The sequence below is a fragment of the Ammospiza caudacuta genome, chromosome 6 (genome assembly GCF_027887145.1).
Source record: "Ammospiza caudacuta isolate bAmmCau1 chromosome 6, bAmmCau1.pri, whole genome shotgun sequence".
Taxonomy (NCBI): Eukaryota; Metazoa; Chordata; class Aves; order Passeriformes; family Passerellidae; genus Ammospiza; species Ammospiza caudacuta.
This window is the reverse complement of record NC_080598.1, coordinates 17,431,829-17,455,645: the sequence shown is the minus strand read 5'-3', so window position 1 is coordinate 17,455,645 and position 23,817 is coordinate 17,431,829. Positions and strand designations below refer to the sequence as shown.

Sequence of the window (23,817 nt, the reverse complement as noted above, 5' to 3'; positions counted from 1 at the left end):
CAAAACACTGATAATCCTTCTCATAAAACACCTCCTAGAATTACAACTGGCTGACAGCTCTCATGGCAGTTTGCTTGGAGTCAGAATGAGCTACATGATTCACAGAGGTTCTGTGTTGTGCACAAACAGGTGGGAAATCAAAACTCTAGGAATGTACTTGTAAATGCATCTCAGAAGTCACTGGGTTCCTCAAGGGTTTAATTTTACCTTGTGAGGCATGTCCCAGGCTAATTTACTTTTGTCTTTAACAATTAAGGAGCGTGGTTATAGTCTTTCTCTAAGCATAGCAGCAAGATCTTCTGCCCTGTTGAAGAGTAGCTTAATGCATGTTTAACTGTCTCATTAATTTGTTCAGAAGCTGGTTTATTTGGCTGCTAGGGCACTGAAAGGCAATTTATGATCATCAAAAACTGATCTCAGAGTGCCTATGGAGAATTTGCCAAAGAACTAGGTAGGACAAGTGCATGAAACACAGGTCCACCACAGGGAAAAACTTGGTAATTATCATGCCTCTATAATGGGAGCAGAGAAAAAAAGCCCAGATAAATCTTGTACAGTTTCCATAAATTTTTTCCCACAAAATGTAATGCAAGGCAGTAGCACCAAAAGGTACCTCCCAGCTGGCAGCACATAACCCACTGCAGGAACCGTGCACATGGTACCATGCCAGGTAGTCACAGCTGTGCAAGCTCCATCCCACCCAGCAGGAAATACTGCACTTTCTCCAGTTCTCTTCCCTGTCTGGAATAGGTCACTATTCCAGCCATTTATGCAAATTAAGTCAGTGGGTTTGCATTTTTAAATACTATTATACTGCCCAGTATAAAAAAAGTCAATAGTATCAAACTTCAGCCTAAGGCCTTCATGAGATCAACCAAAATGTTTCAGCTATGTAACAATGTGTTAAGAAAGAAAATTGTTTCTATTTTCTTGATTTCTATTAAGACACAATGTCTTTCAAACTTAGATTTCCATTCTGGTTTTTTCCCCTCAGAGAATCTTTATTAGTTCTCACAAAAAATCAAGAAGGGGAGAATTTTTAAATTGTAGAATATTATAAAGACACTGCCTGAAGGTTTTTTTAACTGTCTATTATTACTATATTCATTAGTTACAAAATTAACTTACAAACCACATAGATCAATCTCCATTTTCACAAAATATGAATATATTAATGTAGATGAAGCACTGTTTTAAGGTGCCTTTTAAAATACACTACTTTTTATTTTACCTAATGCAGTACCTGAAATTTTACACAAGAGCTACAAAATTGTTGAGGTAGCAATTTCAGTGACCTGACCAGCTACAATCACTATTAGCAGAGTAAATGTTTCCATATTAAAGTGTTTCCTTTTGATTTAACTCCACTCCACATGCATTAGTTATATGAGTAAACCTGGGAAAAGCACAGGCTTTGAGATGTGAATCAAGCTTTTATATGGGAAATTATTCACTTTATTCATAAGGTAAGAGATCAGAGACTTGTGAGGCAGCAGTTGTCAATAACCACTTACATGTTTTGCAGCATCCTTCTAAGAATGGCACAACATAGCCTCCAACCTGACCAAGAGAGAAAATAAAGAGGAAAAACTTTATTTTTTTCAAGCATTCATTCCCATGTATCTGCACTATTAGAAATATCTCTCAGATAAAGGTCAGCATCATTGTTCAGGCAAATGCAACACTCTGGTGAATGGATGAAGGTTTGGCTACACAGCTGAGACAGCTCTGAGGAGCCAGCCCACTGCTATTTGTGAGGAAGAACTGAAGCCACTCAGTTCCTGCAGGACTCCTCCCTGCTTGTGTAACATCATCCACCAAGCAGAATATCTTTCTATCCACATGTAAATGTAAAACTATAGAGAGCAGTAAGAGAATTCTCCTTGCCTCCATTCCCTGGCACTTAGAATAATCTTGTTTGCATACTCAAATAAAATTTTTGCTCTTGCTCTAAAACTAGTTCATAAAACTTTACGTGCCGCTGTAGATGCTCCTGATTTTCAGACAATCTTGCCTTTTTTCAATGTTTTTGATCATTATGCTGAGTCACATTGCTATACATCAAAAATGTTAGAAAGAGGAGGTTCAGCCCACAAAAACATCCAAGTTCAGACAGTTGTATGAAGACCAGTTTGATATTACAAACCCCAATTAAAATAAATATTCTAAGAACCAGAAGAACTGTGTCCAGCTCTGTAAATCAGCAGCCTGGTGGCACAGTAGTCTGATGTGTGGCCATCCCTTTCACCTTTAAACGTCTAGCAAAATATACAGGCACTACAAAAATTAATAATTTCTCCCTTCTTGAGAAAAAAAGCATCTTTTGTCAGAGCAAAATCTTTTCATGCAAACATAAATCACAGCTAGAATGCAGAGATTTGGACACTGACCTTGACACATTCAGTTTCATTAAAGGGTGGGCACCCAACTGGAGAGGACACCAGAACTGGTCCTATTGCTGTGTTGGTGCATTCATATCTGATGCAGCTTGAAATCCAAACAGCACCAGGCTGTCAAACATTTTAAAACAGAAAATTTACTCAGCAAAAACCGTATTTTAAGTGTTAATTTAAAAATTTCATTGAATGAGATCTTGCTTGAATCAACAGTAATACAGCAAAAAACAATTTAAATGCATATTCTGTTTAAGTACTGCATTTGAAAGTCCAATAAAAATACATAATGTTAAGCAGGTTCTAAAATAGTCAAGTTGATGGTAATTTTTTCATATATATCAGAATCCTTTAATTTTTGTTGACAGTTATATGGTTGACTTTCCAAGAAATTAATATTGTTTACATGCAAAACTATTCCTAGTATTTGGCCAAATAAAGCTCTTTTCTGCACATTTTTTATGTACAGTATTTTGTGATTTTTGCTGACTTCTAAATATTTTGAAGGAATAAAATATGCAAACTCACCTTAAAACTGGTAACTGTGCCATTGCTGAAAGTGTGGAGACAAGACAAGTTCTTGCAGCTACCACAGCAAGTTGTCAAATCTTTTGGAGGCTGATAGACTTGGTTCTGCCAAAATCAAATGGATTACTCCTTGTATAAAATCATCTTGCAGCTCAATGTTTTACTACTGTAACAGGCAGATTTTTTTCAGGTATCTGATTCTAGGCATATTTTTAAAATAACTTTAAAAACCACATGGCTTACACTGGCACTGCACACCCGTGAGGCTTTTATAAAATACATTTAATCTTAAGTGAAGTAAAAGGGGAGGAGTTCCAAATCTGAGAGAATTAACTGGTCTTTCTACCATTTTCAAATGCGACAGCTTACTTCAAGAACCACTGAAATCTTAACTTTTTACACATTAGCCATTAAGTAGTTATAAAATCAGAGAAAAAAAATCTGTACAATATTCCCATGGTTATGTATAATATCTTGTAAAAAGACAATTTAACATTTACTTATTTTATAAAGCTGTTTTCACTGCATTTAGAATACTTCTTCTATTCATAATTATTCTCTTTCTGATTCTTATTCAGCTAATGTCTGCCAGGCACTTGTACCAGTTTGCACAAAATGGAGCTGAAGCTCTGCAGGGGTGCAAGGAGGCAGCACGCCATTAATCCAAGGATGCATTCACTATCTACTTGAATTTGTGTAAGATTTATGCAGCAGAGAAAACAGTGGAGGGAGGGAGACTCTTCAAACTTCCATCAGAATTGTTGTAGCATATCATTAGAGGGAGATATCCTAATTACTCTTTCCAACTTGCTCTATGACTCTCATCTGCTCAACAAAACCCTGAATCACAAAGTAATTCAGGCCAATGGACACAATACACTGGTTTAAATTTCTGAATTCCTTACAGCTTTGCACTTGACAGCACAGTCTATGGAAGATGTGTTTATTTTGTAGTATTTAGTGGAGGGATCAACCACATTTGTACAATAGGAAATATGGCAAATGCCATCTGCACTGTGCTCCACAATCCTCTGCCCAGGAAGCAGCACTCCTCTCTCATCACTCAGGCAAACTTTGTCTCTCACTGCAAGAAAACACAAACAGCACTCTCAGGACATTCAGCTGGGCATCAAAACTCCACTGAAAACATTCCAAATGGTGAAACAGGAATGGAAAAAGCTACTCTACCTTTTCTAGACACTTTCAAACAAATCATTTATAGTAAACTAATGTTTCGCTGCAGTCACCAAATCTTTTCAAATATAGCCATGCATGAAAACTGCATATATAATATTTTATTTGCTGCACCGAAGTGACAGTGCAGGCTTCTCCAACTGTTTTATTTTGTAAGACTACTTCAGGATAAGAAATGTACCTGAGAAATGTCTATTTATCCCCACTAATTACAGAGGACATAGAGGAAAATTAACACTATTTGTGAATTAAGTAAATTAATCCTGTCCTCTTTAGACATGTTCAAAGTGAATGCCTGATTTTTAATTCCTAATTTCCCTTAGCACTTGAAAGGCTATTTCTTTGAATTAAATTATTTTCTGACTTACCACATTTGTACTTCACACAGTTACAGACATTTTCTGTACTGTTCTGAAACAGTTCATCTATCTGAAGTTTCTGCCCCTGAGGGTATAAAAACAAATAAAAAATTTTAGATGAAACAACAGTAGGTGTCCTTATTTGTATCATCTTTTTCTATTAAACAACTTTCCTGCAGAAATTGGGTAGCAGTATCTCTTGAAGGTTCTGCTTAGTCAGCAGCCTGAGTGCATGATGTATGTTAACACATTCACCATAACAAATAATATTAACTGTGATGCTTGAAAGCATTCAGTTCAACCCTTTAAACCCAACATTTCATCCTGAATTTTATATTCTGTGTGCATGAAAGCAGTCCTGATCAACTAATATACTGGGGCAGAATATGATAGTAAAAAGCTCTGGAAATATCAGGGCTGTAGAGTACTGCAAGGTATTTAGACTTGGGTGGCTTATAAAAACTGTATATATATTACTCTAAAGAAATTTTCTAAAAAAGAGGTGATGCTGTGCCATTTCATATTTCATGGATAAAACTATTATTCAGACACTGATAAAGAGATTTATTAAGAAATTATTAAAAGAATAGTGACAAGATAAATTTCATACCAGTTTGCACTGTGGTTTGGGGATTGTTTCACACGCACATTCTGAAACAAAATACATCCGAAACAGTAGGTTAGCAATTTATATGCCATTTGCTTACAACAGAGCAATAGAGGGAATAAAAATTCCAGATATAAAAGTCAGCAAACCCAACACAGGAACTCTAACAAAACTTTCAAGATAGTAAATAACCCACTTTGGAAATAAATTCTAGAGGATGCAAGAAAAGCAAAACAGGCAGATTAGGAAGTTCTGCAGCATGAAGTGACTTTTCTGTATCATTTGTTTGTGAGCAGCTCACAATGGTGTAGCTGGCTGAAACCAAGGGGCCAGAGCTGCTGTCACCTCTCATTGTGTAAGGCAGCTTTGGTGAAAATCAGTGATTTTACCACATGTCCGGAAGGGGCAGCACTTCTCTGGGCTCCACACCTCCACCAGGGACATGCCCAGCATGCACCTGAACTCAGGACAACGATGGATTTCACAGACTGAAATCAAAGGAAAGGAAGAACAATAAACACAATGTTGTCACTTGTAGATGAGTGGAAATATTAATCAAGATACAGTAAACTACTTACAATAAATACATTTGGATAACATCTTTGACTGTTAGATTTCAACTGATAACAGTATGGAGTACAAAATACTCTAGACAAGTATTTAAATAATATTAAATATCCAGAATTTGAGGTCTGAAACTACTCACTTGTGGTGAATTCAAGGCCTGAAACTACTCACTTTTAGTTTCAGGCCTCAAATTCTGGAAACTTAAAATTATTAAAATCTGGATATTTCATGATACAGATATCAGAAAATGCCTTACACACATGAAGTTTTAAAAGTAAAGATTATTAGTTCAGGACTATAAATGATAACTTGCTTATGCTTGTATCTCCAATCCACCACTTTGACACTGAACATCAACCCTACAAAATTTCCCATGTTCTCTGCTATTGAAAATATTAAAATCAGGTCAAACTTACTGCATTGGTATGTAGGGCAACACCTGCCAGTAGTGTTGCCATCCACAATGAGAACTTCTCCTTCCTGACATTTGGGAATTTGATCCGAGCAAGCCTCGCATGCTGGAGAAAACAATTATCTAAATTTAAAACATTGGAAGAAATTTTACTACTGCCTAGAAAATTTGCTATAAGCTTGTCCTGGACTCATATAAAAGAGAGCAGAGGTGCTCTGCATTCACTGCTTATAGACCCTATACAAAAGGCTAATTTTCAGTGCAGCTTGCCCCTTTTTCCTTTGTTCCCTGCTATAAAGAATCAATAGCTTTTTTGTGAGCAAACAGGATTTTCCCTCCTTCCCCTGTTATGAAAAATTTTTCTAGATCTTCTCTCCTGCTGTTGTTTTTTTCAGGAATCTTCAATCCTCAGCAGAATGCATCTCCCGTGATCCCAGTGTTATCCTCCCACTTGAACACACGACAACCACAACAGGAACTTTTCAATATGTACACTGCAAAGACTCATTTTATAAAAAAGGAGTCAAAAAGGGACTCTGCAGACAGTGAGAGGAGCAAAATGCTGGCCACTGTTAATATACAATCAAATAATCTGATTGCTATAAATAACAGAATTTTAATTCACATTTCCAATTAACACTCAAATTTTTGCATGTAGAAGGTGCTTCCCTTCCCAGATATCTGTTTGAAAATAAAATAAACTCAACAGCACCTCATTATCAGATTATTATCAAACAGAAAGCAATTGCATGGTAAGATTGGAGCTCATATACTAATGGCAAAAGTGCAATTTTATTATTGAATTAAGTCATGAAAGGCTAAACTCCAAAAGAATAAATAATAATAAATAAATAACAATAAATATGCATAATACTCTAATATGAGATATTTGTCATCAATTAAGATGGGCCATAGCTGAGACAGCAGGATACAGGGAATAAAAGCCTATATAACTTCAGTTTTCTTTCAGATAAAATATTTGTGTATCTCGTTCACACTGCATATGGATAATCTCAAAAGCCCTGAATTCTTTCATCCACCACAAGTCGTTTACTTGACCAAGGAATACTATCCAGTTACACAAAGCCATTGTATGACTCTTAATGGTTGTTAGCACTTTTAGAAAATTAATTTAATAATTTTAGGTTGTTGGCATATTTTAGAAAATTAATATCAATTTTTAAATCACTTTCAAGCCTTCCTATATTGGGACAACTAAAATACAAGGAGTCTTAATTGGCAAGATAATAATAGACATAACTGCATATGCAAAACCACACTCATAATCTCATGCAACCACTCAGGCTACTGTACCACATATATAGGAAATGCAGCAGGTATTCTCCACCCGAGCAGCAATTAGTGTTTGATCATGCTGACAGCTTGGCATCTGCTCCACTGGCTCACATTTTTCTGGATCACATTCTGAAAAAAGGGCAACAGATATATTCCCTCAGATGAAGCTCAGCATTCCTCCTGTGTTATACTATGTCCCAAGGAAAGGCAGTGTGGAGTACAGAGGTACTACCAGCTGCTGTAGAAAAGCTTTCACCTGGTATCCCAAGATCTTGCCTGATGATTTAACACAAGATTGCATCATATCTGCTCAAACTGAGGCACAGACCAACCCTGAGCTATAGACAAAAGTGAATTTTGTAAATGGCCATACTCACAACGGTACCTACACTACCCTTATCCTTCTGAGTCCATCCATTTAGTTTACTCAATGTCTCTTACAGAGTGCCCTTTACCTTTCAAAAGAAACCTACCACAAACGTAGCTGGGACAACAGGATTCTTCACTGTAGTAGGTGACCAGCTTCTCCAAGCTGCTGCACTCGGGGATTAGGAGTTCACAGAGACTCTGATTACAAACTGCCACACAAAGGGAAAAAAAAGAGAACAAGCACCTTCTAAACTATGCATTTAGAGGTTGGGTGGAGCAGTGGCAAGCAGTATTTGCAGATAGATACCCCAAAACTCCAAATTATAGGCATATCAAAAACATAGTGAAGCAAGAAAAAACTCCCATGAGACAGGATTCAGAAGTTCAACATTTGAGCACTCTCCATGGAGGCAGCTTTAAACTAGAGCTGAGTCCTTGTGAGAATTAAGAAACCAAACCTCCTCTGGAAAACTCACTGCAACACCATACCACGTGGTCAAAACATGAAAATTGCTTTCAGTTTCTTTTTGAAACTTTCTAAGCTAAGCAAGAATTAAGTGAAAAAAAAAAAGATTTTCTATAAGTTTTTACTGCTCACTTTATAAATCAGATAAACAATCACTGATTTGTTTTTCCTCAGAATTATCCAGATCATTTGTTTGTATTTGGATATTAAAAATAAACCAATAATCTCTACATTTGATGGAAACACAATTCATATTCAAATAAACACAGTGCTATTTCAGTCCTCCTATCCTCTACCTCAAAACCTACTGGATATTGAGCCAAACAGCTTCTACAGTTTTCTACATAATCTGTAAATTCAAACCAAAGCAATTTCCATTTTCTTCGAAAGCAGCACGTGTAACAGGAGAGCAAACCTCAGAGAAGGGACATCTGCCTATTCCAGTACGTGCAGTATTCACAACCATGAAGGAACACTCACTACAGATCTTCTGAGGACAGCATGTCTGATCATCAGGAACAAGCAAGGCCACTTCTGCAAATCGCTGACACTCTGAGCTGTGGATCTCTGAGCAGCTGTGCTCCACTGGGACTATGGTCTCACTGTCAACACATTTTTGCATGCAGCATCCACTCAAAGAAGTTCTCCAGATCTCACCCACGGCATGAGGGGCTCCTGAGCTGTCTGTACAAGCTAGACCGGGACAACAGAAAACAGAGTTTTTAAAATTCCTTTTAAATTCCAATTTTGATCACTATATTTTCCATTGTGGATGTGGATCTATTAAGTACAAAAAGTTCCAGCATTTTAAAGGCTTGATTATGTCCATCACCCCCCAAAACCTGAATGAGGAGACAGTGTGCGACTGAGTTTATACAGGAAAGCAAGACACTCAACACCTTGCAGAAGGTCCAGACCTCCAATTTGTTTCATGCCTCCACTGCAAGGCCAGTCACTTAAAATCCCAATCTAATCCTTCATTCTTAAAGTAACAATCTGAAAAGAAGTTACTTTTGTATTTCACAAATGTCAAAACTATTATTAATTTACAGTGCTTTAGCAGTCTGATTAATCATAAACTGATTCTTTAAGGTTCATGTTGTTAGGGACAAGAACTGGTCCATTATTTGGTGTGGTGAGGCAGAATTGCAGTGAAAATAAACACGAATGCTGGCAGGATACACACGTTATTATTGAAAATGTGTAATTAACTGCTGCTGCATGTCATTTGAATGGGTATCAAAAGGTTGGACCTTGGCAAAGGGCTTGGGTGAAAAGGAGGCCAAGACTAACATGCTTACAATGACTGAATACATAAACTTAAGCAAAGACTTTGAAGAGCGTCCTCCAGCTGAGAGAAAGTGTGCAAAATTGTGCATCACAAGGACAACCCCTGCTTCCTCACCTACACAGTTAATGTTTACTGGGTATCTTGAATCCTCAAGTGAATGACATATTCAGAACTCACACAACACCAAACCACCAGAACTCAACTTGTGAACAATGAAGTGTCTGACCACCAACTTGCAGAGATAATAAAGAAGAAAATCACATCCAAATATACCACATTTTTCTTCAGGAATACAGACAGCAGTATGAGTCCTGTGAAGGAGGGTCCCTGCAGCACAGACACAGCCTTCTGTCAGCACTGAGCAGGAGTCTGAGCCCAGAGGAGCCACATCCTTATTCTGACAGCTCTCTGGAACCTCACAGGCAGCTATGCAAGGCTGGTAGGAGAAGTTTTCAGAGCAGGGGAAGGCTGGGAAGGAAATAAATAAATGAATCAGACATTGTCCAAGTTGTAATCCCACGAGACAACACTAAGAAAACACATTATTGTCCTCTTGTCAACTTCCTGTGCTCGCCAATTGAGTTGGGTCTACCAGCCTGAAGCACCAACACAGACCACTTACCTACATAACAAATTAAAACATAAGGAATCTGAACAAATTAAAACATTAGGAATCTGCAAGCACTTCTCTTCTTGTAACAACATTTTCATCAAGCTTCAGTTTGCATTTTGGCAGCAGAGTTACAAACCATGCAACAGTGTTGACACAAAATAATTCAAACTTCAAAAACATTTTCAAATTCTACACAGATCAATCATAGAGTGCTCTGAAGGAGTAATCTAAATAACTTGCCAAAGAAAAGGCATCACTCTGGTATAAAAATAAGTGTGATGTGTCCCTTCAAGATGGATAGAATACATATTTACAGCTATATTTTGTAAGAGCTCCTTTTAACAGTTATTGCTAATAAAATCCATACAAACTGAAAAATTAAAAAAAAAATTGGCTCAAAACCACAGACCTCCTTATGTTGTCACTGAAGGGGGCTTTTCCAAGGTGATCATGGACAGCATAAGGAGATGCTGTGATGCAGCTACAGATCCCATTTTGCCTTACATTTTAGTGTTGCTGTGGGAGAATTCTGCTGCCAGGATGCACTAAGATTCCATTGAATCTCAAAGGTGTTTCATTTCCCCAATCCCATCTCCAAAGGCACAGCTTCTGCAGCAGTATCAAAGTACATGAAGACTCAAGAAGTATTGGTATTCTCAACTTACAATAACTCTTAAATTAGGCAAATTTTGTCTAAAACCAGAGGTGGGCACACATGCAGAATACTCACGGCAGTAATCAGAGCTCCTCCACTCTATGCAAATATTGAATTTGTTGCACATTGCCACATAGGCAGCTAGTGAAACACATGGATTTTGAATGTACTCAGTGTCTCGAGCCCATATATCACAGAATTGCTCAGGTGGAACCTAACAAAGGGAAAAAAAAAGAGATGGCACCTTCATAGAGGCTATGCTAGGTAGGAAAGTCTGACCTTTAAAAACATCCACTACAAAGAAGGCAAGAGTTCTTGGCTCATGGTAAGCCTTCATTAGTGTACAAAGATAATCCACTAGTATTTAAAAGTAAAACTTCCTGAACACTGACATGATTACACTCCTTAGTTTCATCTCTTATAAGTGCCAAGGTAAGAAGTAATACAGTTCTTCTAGCAGAAGGCACTATTAATTGGTTCCTTCTTACGTTTACATATTTACCTATTTTTGGTCTCCTCTTCATCAAAATTAGCTGTATATAAAAGGTCAAATGGTAAACATACTCATATATCCACACAAATAATTTATTTGCACACCAGGAGTTTGTTATTTGCTGTAGGCTTGATTTCAAGGGTCTGTTCTGCCCTCTCACATCTCCAAGCTGGAACTCTGTCTCTAGAGCCTTTGAGAATGCAGGTTCTCAGATTACCTATTGCAATTCTGGACTTGTTAAATTACTAAAGACTTAAGGATTAATTAAATCCTAAAACTATTTCATGTTTTTCTACATCCCTCTGATACAGTTGAATTACCTGTGACTGATTTATGAATTATGTGGTATGTCAAAACTAATAGAGGTGAAATTCTGAAAATTGTTTATTGCAACTCTCCTATCAAGCTGCCATACTCTTCAATTACTTTTACCTTGCAACTGTAAGCACACACTAAAATATACATCTCATTCAACAGATATGGTTACATGTAGCTTCACATTAGTGAAATTACCAAGTATACAAAAATTATATCTGAACTGCAGCTCTGTCAAAATGTAAGCTTTGAAATAGTTAACATACATAAGGGTGACAGCTGCTGAAGGTCTGGTTCAACACCATTCTTAAGCACTCTGAGCAGTCCATGACTGAGCAATTAGTTTCCTGATGCCTGTCTTCTCCAACATACTTTAACGTGTCTGGCACTTGCCAGCTGTCTATAAAAGTCGAGGGTGAACTGCTTTGGCTTAAAACTGTCCTGTTGGGAAGCATCAAGTCATTTTCCAAGCTTCTATCACAAAACCCTATGAATTACCAGAAGAGAAAAAAAAAAAAAAAAAAAAAAAAAGCAGGTTAACACATGTGAAAAATGTTTGAAGTGGTATATTCAAGAAAGTAAACATCTTTTCAAAATCTTATACTACATGACAGTATCACAATCTACAGTAGATTTAAAAAGTCTTCATTAGGATCAAAATACACAAAATTCAGAAAAATGAAGGAAAGCAAAAGTAAAGATGCATCTCTGAATGGAAATATGGAAATCTACTGCACATCAAAGAGCTGCTCAGAGAGTCCAGCAAAGAAACTCGAACTTTGCTCCTAAGCTGCACAAACACTAAACAAAAATGCATTTTAAAAAAGGTTGCAAAGCACCTCCATGTATAGCAACAAGTTAAAACTGTAAATGTTTTCAGAAAAGGGAACAACCATAAAATATCAAGATGCTTATGTGATACCAGAAGGCAGCATCATATTTTTCTTTCTGTTTTAACTAAAATAGTAAGAAATTTTGAAACACTTTGGAGCGAAAGGAGAAATTTAACATGGACAGTGACTGTGGTCAGCAAAAAACATTCAAATATTGCAGTAGTCTCCTCAGAATATCCTTTAAAAACCAGCAGATACAGAAAAGCAGAATGATGGATCAGACCCCATTCCATCTTAATCAGTTTCTGAGACTTTTGTATCAGGCTTCTAGAGTGTTTTCTTCTGTTGGCTCCACAAGAATGATCCTAATTCTTTATCTGTTCAAAACAGTATTTGTGGATTCCACCCCTTTCTAAAGAACTGGTCTGTTTTACCATTTTTAGCAATTCTTGATGACAATCAGTGATTCAGCAACAGGCTTTCAGGGAGTAAAACAGCTTTCCAAACTGCGTCTGATTGAACCTTTTGAGTCTGTATTTGCAACACAGACAGGAAGTACATGATGGTTCTGAAAGACTTCAAAGGATTGCTGTCAAGTCAGGGACATCTTTTCTCACTTCTCTTACCCATTGACAAGGAGGTTTAAAACAGCAAAACTAAAACTCCACATTTTTCTTGGCAGGATCTGGTTGCAACTAGAACTGACATGCTTTAAATCTTTTTCAGCAGTTTTGCTGTATAAATGTCCATGTTCCCCTCCCACATCCCTCATCTCCCACCCCAGCTCTTCAACAGCTGCCACATTTGCCCAATCCTTGCACTGTAAAAGACACTGTTGTTTCTGGATCCTTCCAAAGGATGCTCGTGCTACAAACATGTAATCATCATCTCAGTTTTAGCATTCCCATGAAGCTCAGAAATCAAGACCTACCAATACAGCAGTTCAGCTAAAAGATGAAAGTCTGCTGCTGAGAAAGCATGCTGCTAGTATTTGCACCAACACAGAAAGGAGCTTAGGCTGGACTAATTCACCCTGAAAAGATGCAGTGCAACGAGCTCATTTGAGGCAGGCTCTTTAAGTGGCACCAGGCAGCACTGTGCAGGCAGACATGCAGAGAACCTTCCAGTCATGTGTGAACACCAGAAATACACAGAACATGCCCTGAAGAAGTTGTACTTGCAACACCATCCACAGAAATGTGTTGTCATCTAGTCAAAATGCCTCGTAAACCAGGAACATGATGTTCCCTATCCTCCCTACACAGTAAACAAACAGGTAAAGGCAAAAGAGATTCTCTGGATAACTTGAATCAGGCTTATTATAAAGATCCACTGTCTTTGTTGTCTTTTTTCTGTTTTATCTAGTTACAATACCAATTAGCCAAACAGAGCAAGAACAGTACTGAAAACAGAAGTTAGGGCAAATAAGAGATAACAATCAAATTTCAAAATGGTATAAATTCAAACTCTCTTTGTGAGAGATATTTCTGTCAGCAGGACTGGAAACTGGACTGAGCTATTCCTGGTATTTGATACTGAGCTACAGGCATTTGCCCTTTCTGAAACTGGAAAGATATCCACTGTAATTATATGATCTCCTTAATCCTGATTTCCAGCTTCAATTTACAGCATAAATTTACAGATGAAGCTACCAAAGTGGGGACTTATATCAGCCAATACATACTTGCAAAAACTGTAATACCACCAGCTTATTCAAGGCTGTACATTTTAGAAAAAGATAAAGAAGGGGAACACAGACCGAACAGTGCAGGGCACATAACAGACCTAACACAGTGCAACATTATTAAGAAATTCCCTCTAAAGTGTTTTCTCCAACAGTGAAACTAAGATTAGTTCTCTGAAGTTTACATTTCCTGCGAATTCTCACCTTTAGAAACTGAAAATAGCATATACCATCTCCTATCAGATGGCTATCAAACTCTAAATCTGTAAATGACCATATTTGAAAAAATGGACTTAGAGCTGTTCTACTTATTTGGGTTTGGTAACTGCAGTCATGCCTGTGGTTCAAACTGCTTACAGACAGAAGCAACACGGTGGGCAAAGAGTGATGAGAGGAATAAACACAAATATAATTTCAACAATAAACAAAATTAGTAGTAGATTAATTCTAACAGTATCTTAAAATTTGCAGTGAACTGCAATACATTTTTGAGACAGACCCTGCAATAAACAATTTATATAATTAGGAAAATGTGTCTCCCTAGCAAAGCACCTGAAATTCTTTATTTCTTGCACTATTCTATACTTACCACATAGTCCCAAAGCTCCTGGTTCTCTGGTATTATTCAACTCAATAATCATCACACCTGTGTTGTGAAACCACTGAATTCTGATTTTTGTTGGGGTCTCAACTGCATACTTGAAGCCTGAATCTTCAACTTTGTATCCATATTTTCTAACAGTAGGCCAAGCAGATCTTGAATTTACTGTTATCTAAACAACACACAGAAGAGAGATTAATGGTCTGGAAGAAGAACTAAGGCCAGATTTTTGACAGCTTAGGAATCTAAGTCCTAAGTAATTTCAGAAGCAGTCAGGCTTTCCTCCATAAAGGTAATACAGGTACCAAAGGTACAATTTATGTATTGTTATACAATAACAATTTATGTGCCTTACTCTGAGTCTTACCTCATTAACTACCCTTGGATCACAGTTTGACTCTTTGAATTTACCAGAAGAAATTTACTTAATTACAAAACTGGAACAATGAATCATATAACCTATGGTGTTCTACTCTATTCCTCGGTATCCACATGAGGAGGCAGCTGACTGCAGAAATAAGGTGTTACCTAAAAGAAAATAAAACCCCTCAAAATACTTACTTTTCTGCTTAAACGATTGATAATAATTTGATTTGATACATAAGTTAGGTTCAACATTGCCAGGCACAAAGAAGTTGAATTTGAATTACTCTGTGGAGAAAACAAAAATACATCACCCATAGCCATGATGTGCAAAATCTGAATACATTGGTTGCTTACTGGTTTTAGGTACGAGGACATTAAGGATTTTGGGAGATTATGCTATTAAGAGAAGAAAACCACTGGTGATTGCAGTTTTAAGTCATGACTACAGAGCTTCTCTGGATAAACAAACAAAATACTATGACCTCATTGTTTCCAGCAACTGTGCTATATTATAAAATCCTGAAATTAAAACTGAAATACAGGTTTTCAGGGAAAAAATCTTATGGTGGACTAGCTGTTTGGACAAAAAATCCCACAAACTACATATCGGAAGGTCTGCAAGGATGAGATTGGGAATGGTGAATCTGTATGATATGTACAGCACAGAAGTAATGGATCAGGAACAAATGCACACTTCCTGAGCTAAATAAGGGTGAATAAAACAGAAGGTATTGAATACAAGAGGAAAACAAATCTGTACATCACAAACACAGTCTTCATATCATTCATATTGAGCTTCTGAAATTAACTTGCATTAGGTGAAACCTGGAGCCAAACTTTGCAACGGACATTTATGTAGACATCCAATGACCTAGCCTTCACAGGAGAGACTGGAGTTAAGGGGAGTTTTGAAAAGGCTCACAAGAAATGAACTTTTCATGGCAACCCACACTACCCCATCAGACAGGACCCCCTTCAGGCTTTCTCTCTCAGTCCTGCGTCAGAAACTTGGAATGCACAGGCTGGTCCCATTCAGTCTGGCATTCCTGCAGTATTTTATGGCCCTGAAGATGGGTGTTTCCAGCCCATGTTTGTCCATATGAACACAGATAAAAATCCTGCATTGAAAGAGACTGGTGGTACACCGGTACAACTGTGGTGTGATTGGTAATAAGGCAGCACTCACAGAGTGACTAATGATGTAAATCCACTTGATCTCTCATCACCTTGCCCATATTACACATACCACAGGACAACATGGCCCTACCTCTCATCTTCCAGCTGTTTCACCAGGAACTGTGCATTTACAGCCAGGAGTTAAAGTGTTGTACAATTCATAAGTATTGTGAAATGCAAGCACAATTAATAGATATTGCACAGAAGTGAATAATAACCACAATATAAGGTATTATTATGCTCTTTCCTTTCAGATACATCTTATTAGCAGTACCAAACACCTTTTGTTAGCTGATAAATGTTAGTTACCATTCTACAGTCAAGGACATGGATGGTTATAGTTTCATCTGGAGTTTGACTAACAATGTAGGATGCTTCTTTGAATAAAGCCAAATGACTTCCATCATAGGTTACAATGCTCAGATCAGAGAAAATGGTGCAACGACCTAAGAAAAAAAAGGAAATGTATTTTCTAACTTACTTTATCATTTCAGTAAATCTTACAACATATGAAGATAAACAAATTTCATAAGATGAACTAGCTTACTAAGTGGTTCATATATGCAGCACATATTTGATACAGGCGCATCTTTGTAAATGGACAGCAGAATCAAATTCTGCATGTTGTCAGAGGGGCAACCTGCAGACCTCTGTAATCAGCTATTTCCTTACAGTTCTTGCCAACAAACGTTTGCAATTTTTAGAAACCTCAAACTAAAAAAAACCAAAAAAACCCATGAATGACCGCACTTCATGCCAGATCCATAGATCCCCTGTAGTCTTATTCCTCAGTTTCATTTTTCCTGAGTCTTATTGCTGAAGCTTTTGTCTTTCAGTGGGCTTGGAGTCCTATTCCAAGTTATTTCAAACTCTAAAGCCTAAGCAGAAGTTCCAATTGCTAACAGAGTCCCCAGACTACTAACAGGAGTAGTTAACAGTCTAGGAAATCTTTTCATGCTGAAGTAGTTAAAAAATGAACCAAAAAATCCTGTATTGATTATGTGTCCCCTGATTAGAGAGATGACAAGATGTGTCTAAGTCAGACCTAAACATATCCACTGCAGATACATAATGCTGAGTATGTTAAAAAAGCATTTTTATTTTATTTCACTTATTATAAAACTACACTTATAAATTTCCTTCAACAATGAGTAACCCAAAAAATGTGCCTCTTTTACTTCTATGCTATGGTATATAAGTGTCAGTTCTTACCCTTCTTACATGCATTGAATTATTACCTGAACGCACTTCAAAAGTACTGCAGAATTTAAACTTACATGCACATTCCCACTTTGGGCAGCATTTGTCACCATTTGTTTGAGTAGCAAATCCTAAAACTCCACAGCTGGGTTGAGTAGCATTGTATGGGCAGTTCTGTGACTTATTAACCTGGATCAGCTGTCCATCCAAACAAATGTGCTTTATGCACTCACTCTCTGTGATTGGCTAAGGCAGATTCAATAAAAGACAGAGGTTACCATTCATAACAAGTTAGTATCACAGTATTGTATAGTTTTTGTTGAAAAAGGAATTCACATTCTTCAGGCACAGAATACTTATCCCCATGATGGTGATGAAGCTACAAGCAAGGAGCACCTTTGAAAACCTGACCATTCTGAGGATAGATTAACATTGCTGACCTATAGTAAAGACGAGAACAACACTTCTGAATTTTTAACTCTTTTCATTGTAAAGTTGAGAAGCTAAAATGTGGAAGGAAACAAGCAGGAATGGTAATAGGGGTGTCTGGAAAAATGTGCTTTAAAAAGGGCAACAACACAAAACATTGACACTGGACATTATGAAACTTCTTTTTTGTCAAAAACCCCATTCTTGTAACAATCACACTCAGAAAACTGAGGCCTGAAACCCAGTGTAGTAAAACATTTAGAAAAAAATATTTTGCATAATGAAGTTATCCAAGGTTTCAGATATAATGGATAACAATCAGGCTCCCTTGTTTGATACAGATATTTTAAATCCTAAAGATCAAGGCATGGCTCACTATTTTATATTTTAATCAGTGTGTAGAAGTAACTAAGTTTCAAAGCAGGCAGGTAATTATTTATATCTACTCACTGTACAAGTTTGAAGAGTTGCTGTTTCTCGAGGCAACATAAAAGGTGATGCTGCAGCTCCTGCCATGGCTTCAGCTATTGTCAATCCATCAGAAAATGTTGCAGTCAAGCCATGAAGTGTTTTGGTGGATGAAGCAAATGAGGAAACTGATGGAGCTGCTGTATCATTTGGATGATCAGGTATCATTAGCAGTGAGCTCACAGATGGTGTTTGCATCTCAGATGTTACTTCAAATTTTGAAGTTTGAGTAGCACTGACTGATGATGGAGCTATAGAAGAGAACACTTTTGATTCAGCAGGTGAACGTGCAGTGGACAGAACTGAAGTTGTGTTTGTGAAATACAGAGGGTAAAATGTCTGAGGTGTAACAGTAGCACCCTGAGTAAGGACAGACTGGAATCCTGTCATTATTTCTGACTCTTCAGACTTCACTGTGTCAAGGGGCATGGCTCCTTTTCCTTCTGAAGTAACAGAAGGAGAGCTGGAGATGGGCTCTGTGACTGCTGCTGCTGTGTCTGAGGCTGCTGACGCAGCGCTGAGGCTCTGCCCAGCGCTGCTCATCGCTGGAGAGGCTGAAGCTGCCACTGAGGAACGGGCCTCAGGGGACAAGGCTGTCCTTGGCAGGGTCATGGAGCTGGAGGTGGTGGCTGAAGGTGTGACCTGCTTAGGCAACACCACAGTTCCCTCTGTACCACTTTCCCTTGATGTGGAGCCCAAAACAACAGGAACTTCTCTTGTTCCTGGTGGCAAAACCATTGAAGAGGTTGACTGAGAATCCGATGAAGGTGATGCTTCAAGTGTTTGTCTGGAATCAAGGGATTTAGTAAATGTAGCTTCATGTGTGAATTTTAGATCTGTAGGTGTCTTTTGTGTGGAAAATGAAGGAATTGGTTCTTTTTTAATTGTTGCTGAAGCAGAGGAAGTGGCAAGCACTTCTGGTGAGAAAGGGGGAAATTTGGTGTCAAAAATCAAGTCAGCTGTTGCTCTAGCTGGGACTGTAGGCTGCAAAACAGAAGTTCTTGATACAAGCGGCTGTGTAACCGCATCAGTTAAATGCAAATATTTTTGAGTTGGTAAAATAACTGTGGTAGGACCTATGGAGGTAGGTAACACGCTTGAATGAGAGCCTTCAGGCAGTGAGGTCTTTAAGGAAGTCAGTTCCACTGTAGCTTCAGTTGTGCTAGAGACAGGTTGTGGCTGACCAGGGGATTCTGTTAGAGATTCTGCAGGATACTGGTGAACTTGGCTCGTCAATGAAGGTTCAGAGGTCTGATGGCCAAGTTCTGTAGTCTTCTGACTAGCATAAGGTGGTGTAACAGTGGTCCTTGTGGTCTGTAGCAAAGGTTTAGCTCCTGAAGATGTCTGCAAGGAGAAGGGGCCTGCTGAAGGTGGAGGCAGGGATGGCTGAGCTGCAGCTGCTAGAATTTTCACTGCTTCTGTCACACTTTGGACTGCAGGTTTTAATGCTGTAGAAACCATTTTAGTTTCTAATAAATATTTTGATGTGGTTGTTACTTCTGGTAGCAGTTGTGTTAAAGGTGAAGAAACTAATTTATCTCCTAGATACTGAGAGGTGGAGAAAGTGTGAGAAGACTTTGTTACTGGAAGTGCAACAGAAGGGGACAGAGAGGATTTTTCTTTGCCTGTCATCATTTTTTTGGTTGTTATGAGCAGACTGCTGATTGCAGAGGTTGGGGAGAATGTAGCATCAGTGATATTCCCTAGTGATTTTTCATCTGGTACTGTTGTTATTGAACTTGATTCTAATATAGAAGATAAAACAGAGAAAGTTGGGACTGGAGAGGTCTTTTCTGTTAACACAGATTTTCGTATAGTTGTTCTAGGATATAAAGAGGTTATTTCATGGGATGTACTCTTGGGACTCAGAGTTGTCAGCAATGCTTCTTTTCCATCTGAGGGTAGTGAAGGAAGAGAAATGTTTAAAGAAATTAGAGAACCTGATGGTGGAAAAGACAAAGCAGATGGCTTTCCAGTAGAGATGGTAGAAATACTTTCTACTTGTGATTTATCAGGAAGTGTTGTCAACAATGTGGTTTCAGTCCCACTAAGGAGAGCAAGTGGAGATCCAGTGATGGATGTTCTTTGAGGTGACTCCTTTTCTGTAGCTACAAAAGGACCTGTGGTGGTTTCCTTGGTTTTCATTGCTGATGTTGTAACACTCCCTGAATATGCTGGACTGCTTGTCTTCACTGTACTTGAAACCAGAGCAGACTTGTATTCAGTAGATATTTTTCCAGAAAACAAAGTTGACTTTGTTGCTATTTCAAGAGGGGACGTTATTTTGGGTGTTACCTTAACAGACAAAGGTGTCACACTGCTAGTCTCAGCCATGACAGGATATTTAGTGTATAATGTAGTCAGGAACTCAGTTGTGTTTAGAACCTTGTGTAAGGGATATCCTGTAGTTGAAACAGTTTTAAATGTTTTTTTTAATTCACCTGAAGCTGGAGAAGCAGGAATAGGAGCAGACACTGCAGGTCTCTTTGTAGAAAGAATGAAGGATTTCTCAGTACTAGAACTAGGATGTGGTGAATAGGGAGGGAAATAGGAACTTGATGTATGATCCACATAAGATGTTATTTTTGGGATTTCCTTTTTATGAGTTGCAAATGATAACAAAGTTGTTTCTGATGATCTCTCTCGGGTTTGTAGAGTTGTCATCTTTGGACCTAGAGTTGTAGTGACAAGAACCTCTGGAGAACCAGTCAGGTGTTGAACCATTCCAAGAGGAGGTTCTGTCATTGTCTTTCCTACTGAAACAGGTGGCATGGTTGTTGGTGAAGATGTAGTCTTCTCACTCTGTCTGGTTAAAACAGCTGCTGCTCCTGTTGTTGCTGAAGACACTGGCTTTAACAAAGATGAAGTAGTGAGCGTAGGAGAAAATGATGTCACTGTAACATTAGCTGCTGTGGTAAGAGACTGTTCTACGCTTATTTTTGTCCCTTCTGAAGCTCCTGTTAAGTTTACTGATGGTGTATATGAAGGCACTTCCACAGGTGATGTAGAAAGCTGTGCTACATATGCAGTAGTTTTTTCTGTTATTGATTCAAATGAACTGGGTGTAGATGTTCTAAGTCCTTCTGGTTTTACTTGTGCTCCTTTCATGGGAAGTGTCCTTGTGGCCATTTCTGATAACTCCATTATTTTAGTTGTGACTGGCATTTCTGTTGTTCTAAGTGGTGCCCCAGTAAAAACAGAAGTAGCAACTGGTTTGCTCTCTGTTTCTGTTCTTGTGGTGACTGCATGTGTAGCAGTTGCTGTCTGAGGTTCTGTAGCCCTGAGCACTTCAGTGGAGCCACTACTGATCAGCTGTATCCTTGTGGAAGTTTCTGAACTGACGGCGGAGGGAAACAAAGGAGAAATGTCAACAGAAGCAGACAAGCTTACATTAGATTTTGTTGTCCCTGTGGTTGCTGTAGTGCTTCTCCCAGATGTCGTTTCTGTCGACTGTGAAGAAATAGTTGGCAATAAAGTTACAGCTGGAAGCGTTTTGTTGGATGTAATAGCCAAAATTTCCAGTTTCTCTGTGGTTGCTGTGAGTTGCAATTTTGTAGCAAGTGTTGTTTCCCTGCCCTTTGCTTCAGGCACAGGAAATGAAGTTGCCTCTTCACTGATCACTGCCAAACTTGCACTTGGTGTTAAATGTGGAACTGCTGGGGTTTGAATGCTGAGAAGCAAAGGTGGGCTGTCATCTGCAGGTTCAATGCCTGAAAACAGACACAAGAGAACAGCCTGAAATTGGTGAATAATTATAGTGATGGAGCCAGCAGAGTTCTAGGTTAAATGGTATCACTGATCTTTTCAATAGCCTTTAAACTTCTAAAACTCATAGACGAATTTAAAAATAAATTCTTTAAATCATTTGCTTGACATCTAATGTTACTGAAATATTTTATGAAGAAAGAACAACTTTCTTAGTTTAAAATTTGTCTCATATTCTTGAAGAACTAAATTATTTTAGCTAAAATATATGTTTAGTTAGCTGAAGGTTCATGTAACTAATGTCATGGTTACACAAATGTAGGCAGTGATATTTGAAATTATGGTGAAAGAGCTAATTAATCATTAAGCTAAGTCTAACATATACTATATATATATAAGTTTTCAGACATACAGTCTTCAAAATACACGCATCTTTGAGTGATTTCATCCAGCAACATGTTGAGAGGACAGGCAGGGATGCATCCTTCCACTCTAAAAGAAAAACAATTAGTATTAACCAGTCAAATAGTATCTTGTGGATCAAGAACTCAATTGCAGAAAAAGAATCTATACATAAAGCATAAGCAGACAGTCTGGCACACCTGAGTGTACTCCTTCAAAATGTCACTGCCATGGCTTCCACTCCCACCCACATCTAAGGGAAAACATGAACTCTATGACACTCAGCTTTTTGAAATGAACAGTCACAGGTTCAAGAGTGAACACTACTGCTATAAGAAATACCCAATATTTTTATATGTCAAAGTCTGCACGTCAGTTTTACCAGATTTAGCACAAATTTTACATCACAGGAAAAAGCAAGGCCAGATATAGCTGCTGCAATGACATAATGGAAAAGCAAGGGCACAACTGTTTGAAACAAAGTTGTGATAACCTCTCTTCATTAATGCTCTGTAATACTCCCAAAATGAAAGCTACAAATATAGCAGGCATTTCAGAGCCTGACAGTACACTAAAGGCTGAAATGTCATGTTTATGTGGCTACAGCAGCAAGTCTTATTCCATTTCTTTCCTCTTTCACTCACCTCCTTACCCATTAATACAGTCGTGGTATGTTAAGTCTACATTTGGTCCTTGTATTCCTATTATCCTGCTTAAGTGTCTTGCCTAAACTACACACTTACCCATAAAAACACAGACACTTACTTTGGTACAGTCTGACAGTTTTTTCCCAAAGGGTCCCTGCATGTCTTGAAGCAAGGGCTTGTGCAGGCGTCATAACGCCATTCACATGTGGAACGGGACAGAAGCTTAAATTTGACATCTGAAAAACAACAAAGATCTGTTACTCTTACATTCCTTTCAGCACTCACAGATACACATCAGCACAAGGCATGTCTTACATTCACTGTAGCATCTACACACACAGTGTTTATTGAAGGACTTTCAAGTCACTCAGCAGAAACACAAATTCAAATGCACTCCAGCCCTCCCACACCTCCATGCAGAACAGTTCCCTGCACAAAGCTGGGTTAGCCCAGTGGCTCTTCCAACACCTGCAAGATTTACATGCTATATCTGGATTTCAGTCCCTGCACTATGGCAGCCCACCCCAGCTCTTCTAGCAGCAGCCAGGGCAGGGCAGTGACATTTCCTGTACATTCATGCCTGCAGAAGAAAACCATCATCATGAATGAATCCCCTCTAATCTGGTAAACCTGAGCTCAGAGCAATGTTGTTCAGAGCCTACAAAGAGTAACTGCTCTAAAACGATGTGTACATTAAGCACCAGGGAAAAAAAAAAGGCAGCTAATTACTTAGAAAGAACTTCCATTT

The 23,817-nt window shown here is 38.2% G+C and overlaps 1 protein-coding gene across 1 annotated transcript in view; it reads right to left on the bottom strand.

Moving 5' to 3' along the window:
- OTOG (otogelin) overlaps positions 1 to 23,817 on the bottom strand; it is a 92,415-nt gene that overhangs the window by 4,576 nt on the left and 64,022 nt on the right. Inside the window, exons 34-54 of the mRNA XM_058806859.1 lie at positions 23,188 to 23,305; positions 22,433 to 22,512; positions 18,298 to 22,025; positions 17,496 to 17,664; positions 16,528 to 16,664; positions 15,238 to 15,327; positions 14,665 to 14,848; positions 11,825 to 12,045; positions 10,826 to 10,964; positions 9,756 to 9,950; positions 8,672 to 8,884; positions 7,830 to 7,934; positions 7,375 to 7,485; positions 6,065 to 6,166; positions 5,471 to 5,569; positions 5,085 to 5,125; positions 4,484 to 4,559; positions 3,827 to 4,005; positions 2,922 to 3,026; positions 2,391 to 2,510; positions 1,515 to 1,560 (exon numbers count right to left, since the gene is read on the bottom strand). Coding sequence (XP_058662842.1) covers positions 1,515 to 1,560; positions 2,391 to 2,510; positions 2,922 to 3,026; positions 3,827 to 4,005; positions 4,484 to 4,559; positions 5,085 to 5,125; positions 5,471 to 5,569; positions 6,065 to 6,166; positions 7,375 to 7,485; positions 7,830 to 7,934; positions 8,672 to 8,884; positions 9,756 to 9,950; positions 10,826 to 10,964; positions 11,825 to 12,045; positions 14,665 to 14,848; positions 15,238 to 15,327; positions 16,528 to 16,664; positions 17,496 to 17,664; positions 18,298 to 22,025; positions 22,433 to 22,512; positions 23,188 to 23,305 — 6,258 coding nt within the window. The remainder of the gene's footprint in view (positions 1 to 1,514; positions 1,561 to 2,390; positions 2,511 to 2,921; positions 3,027 to 3,826; positions 4,006 to 4,483; positions 4,560 to 5,084; positions 5,126 to 5,470; positions 5,570 to 6,064; positions 6,167 to 7,374; positions 7,486 to 7,829; positions 7,935 to 8,671; positions 8,885 to 9,755; positions 9,951 to 10,825; positions 10,965 to 11,824; positions 12,046 to 14,664; positions 14,849 to 15,237; positions 15,328 to 16,527; positions 16,665 to 17,495; positions 17,665 to 18,297; positions 22,026 to 22,432; positions 22,513 to 23,187; positions 23,306 to 23,817) is intronic.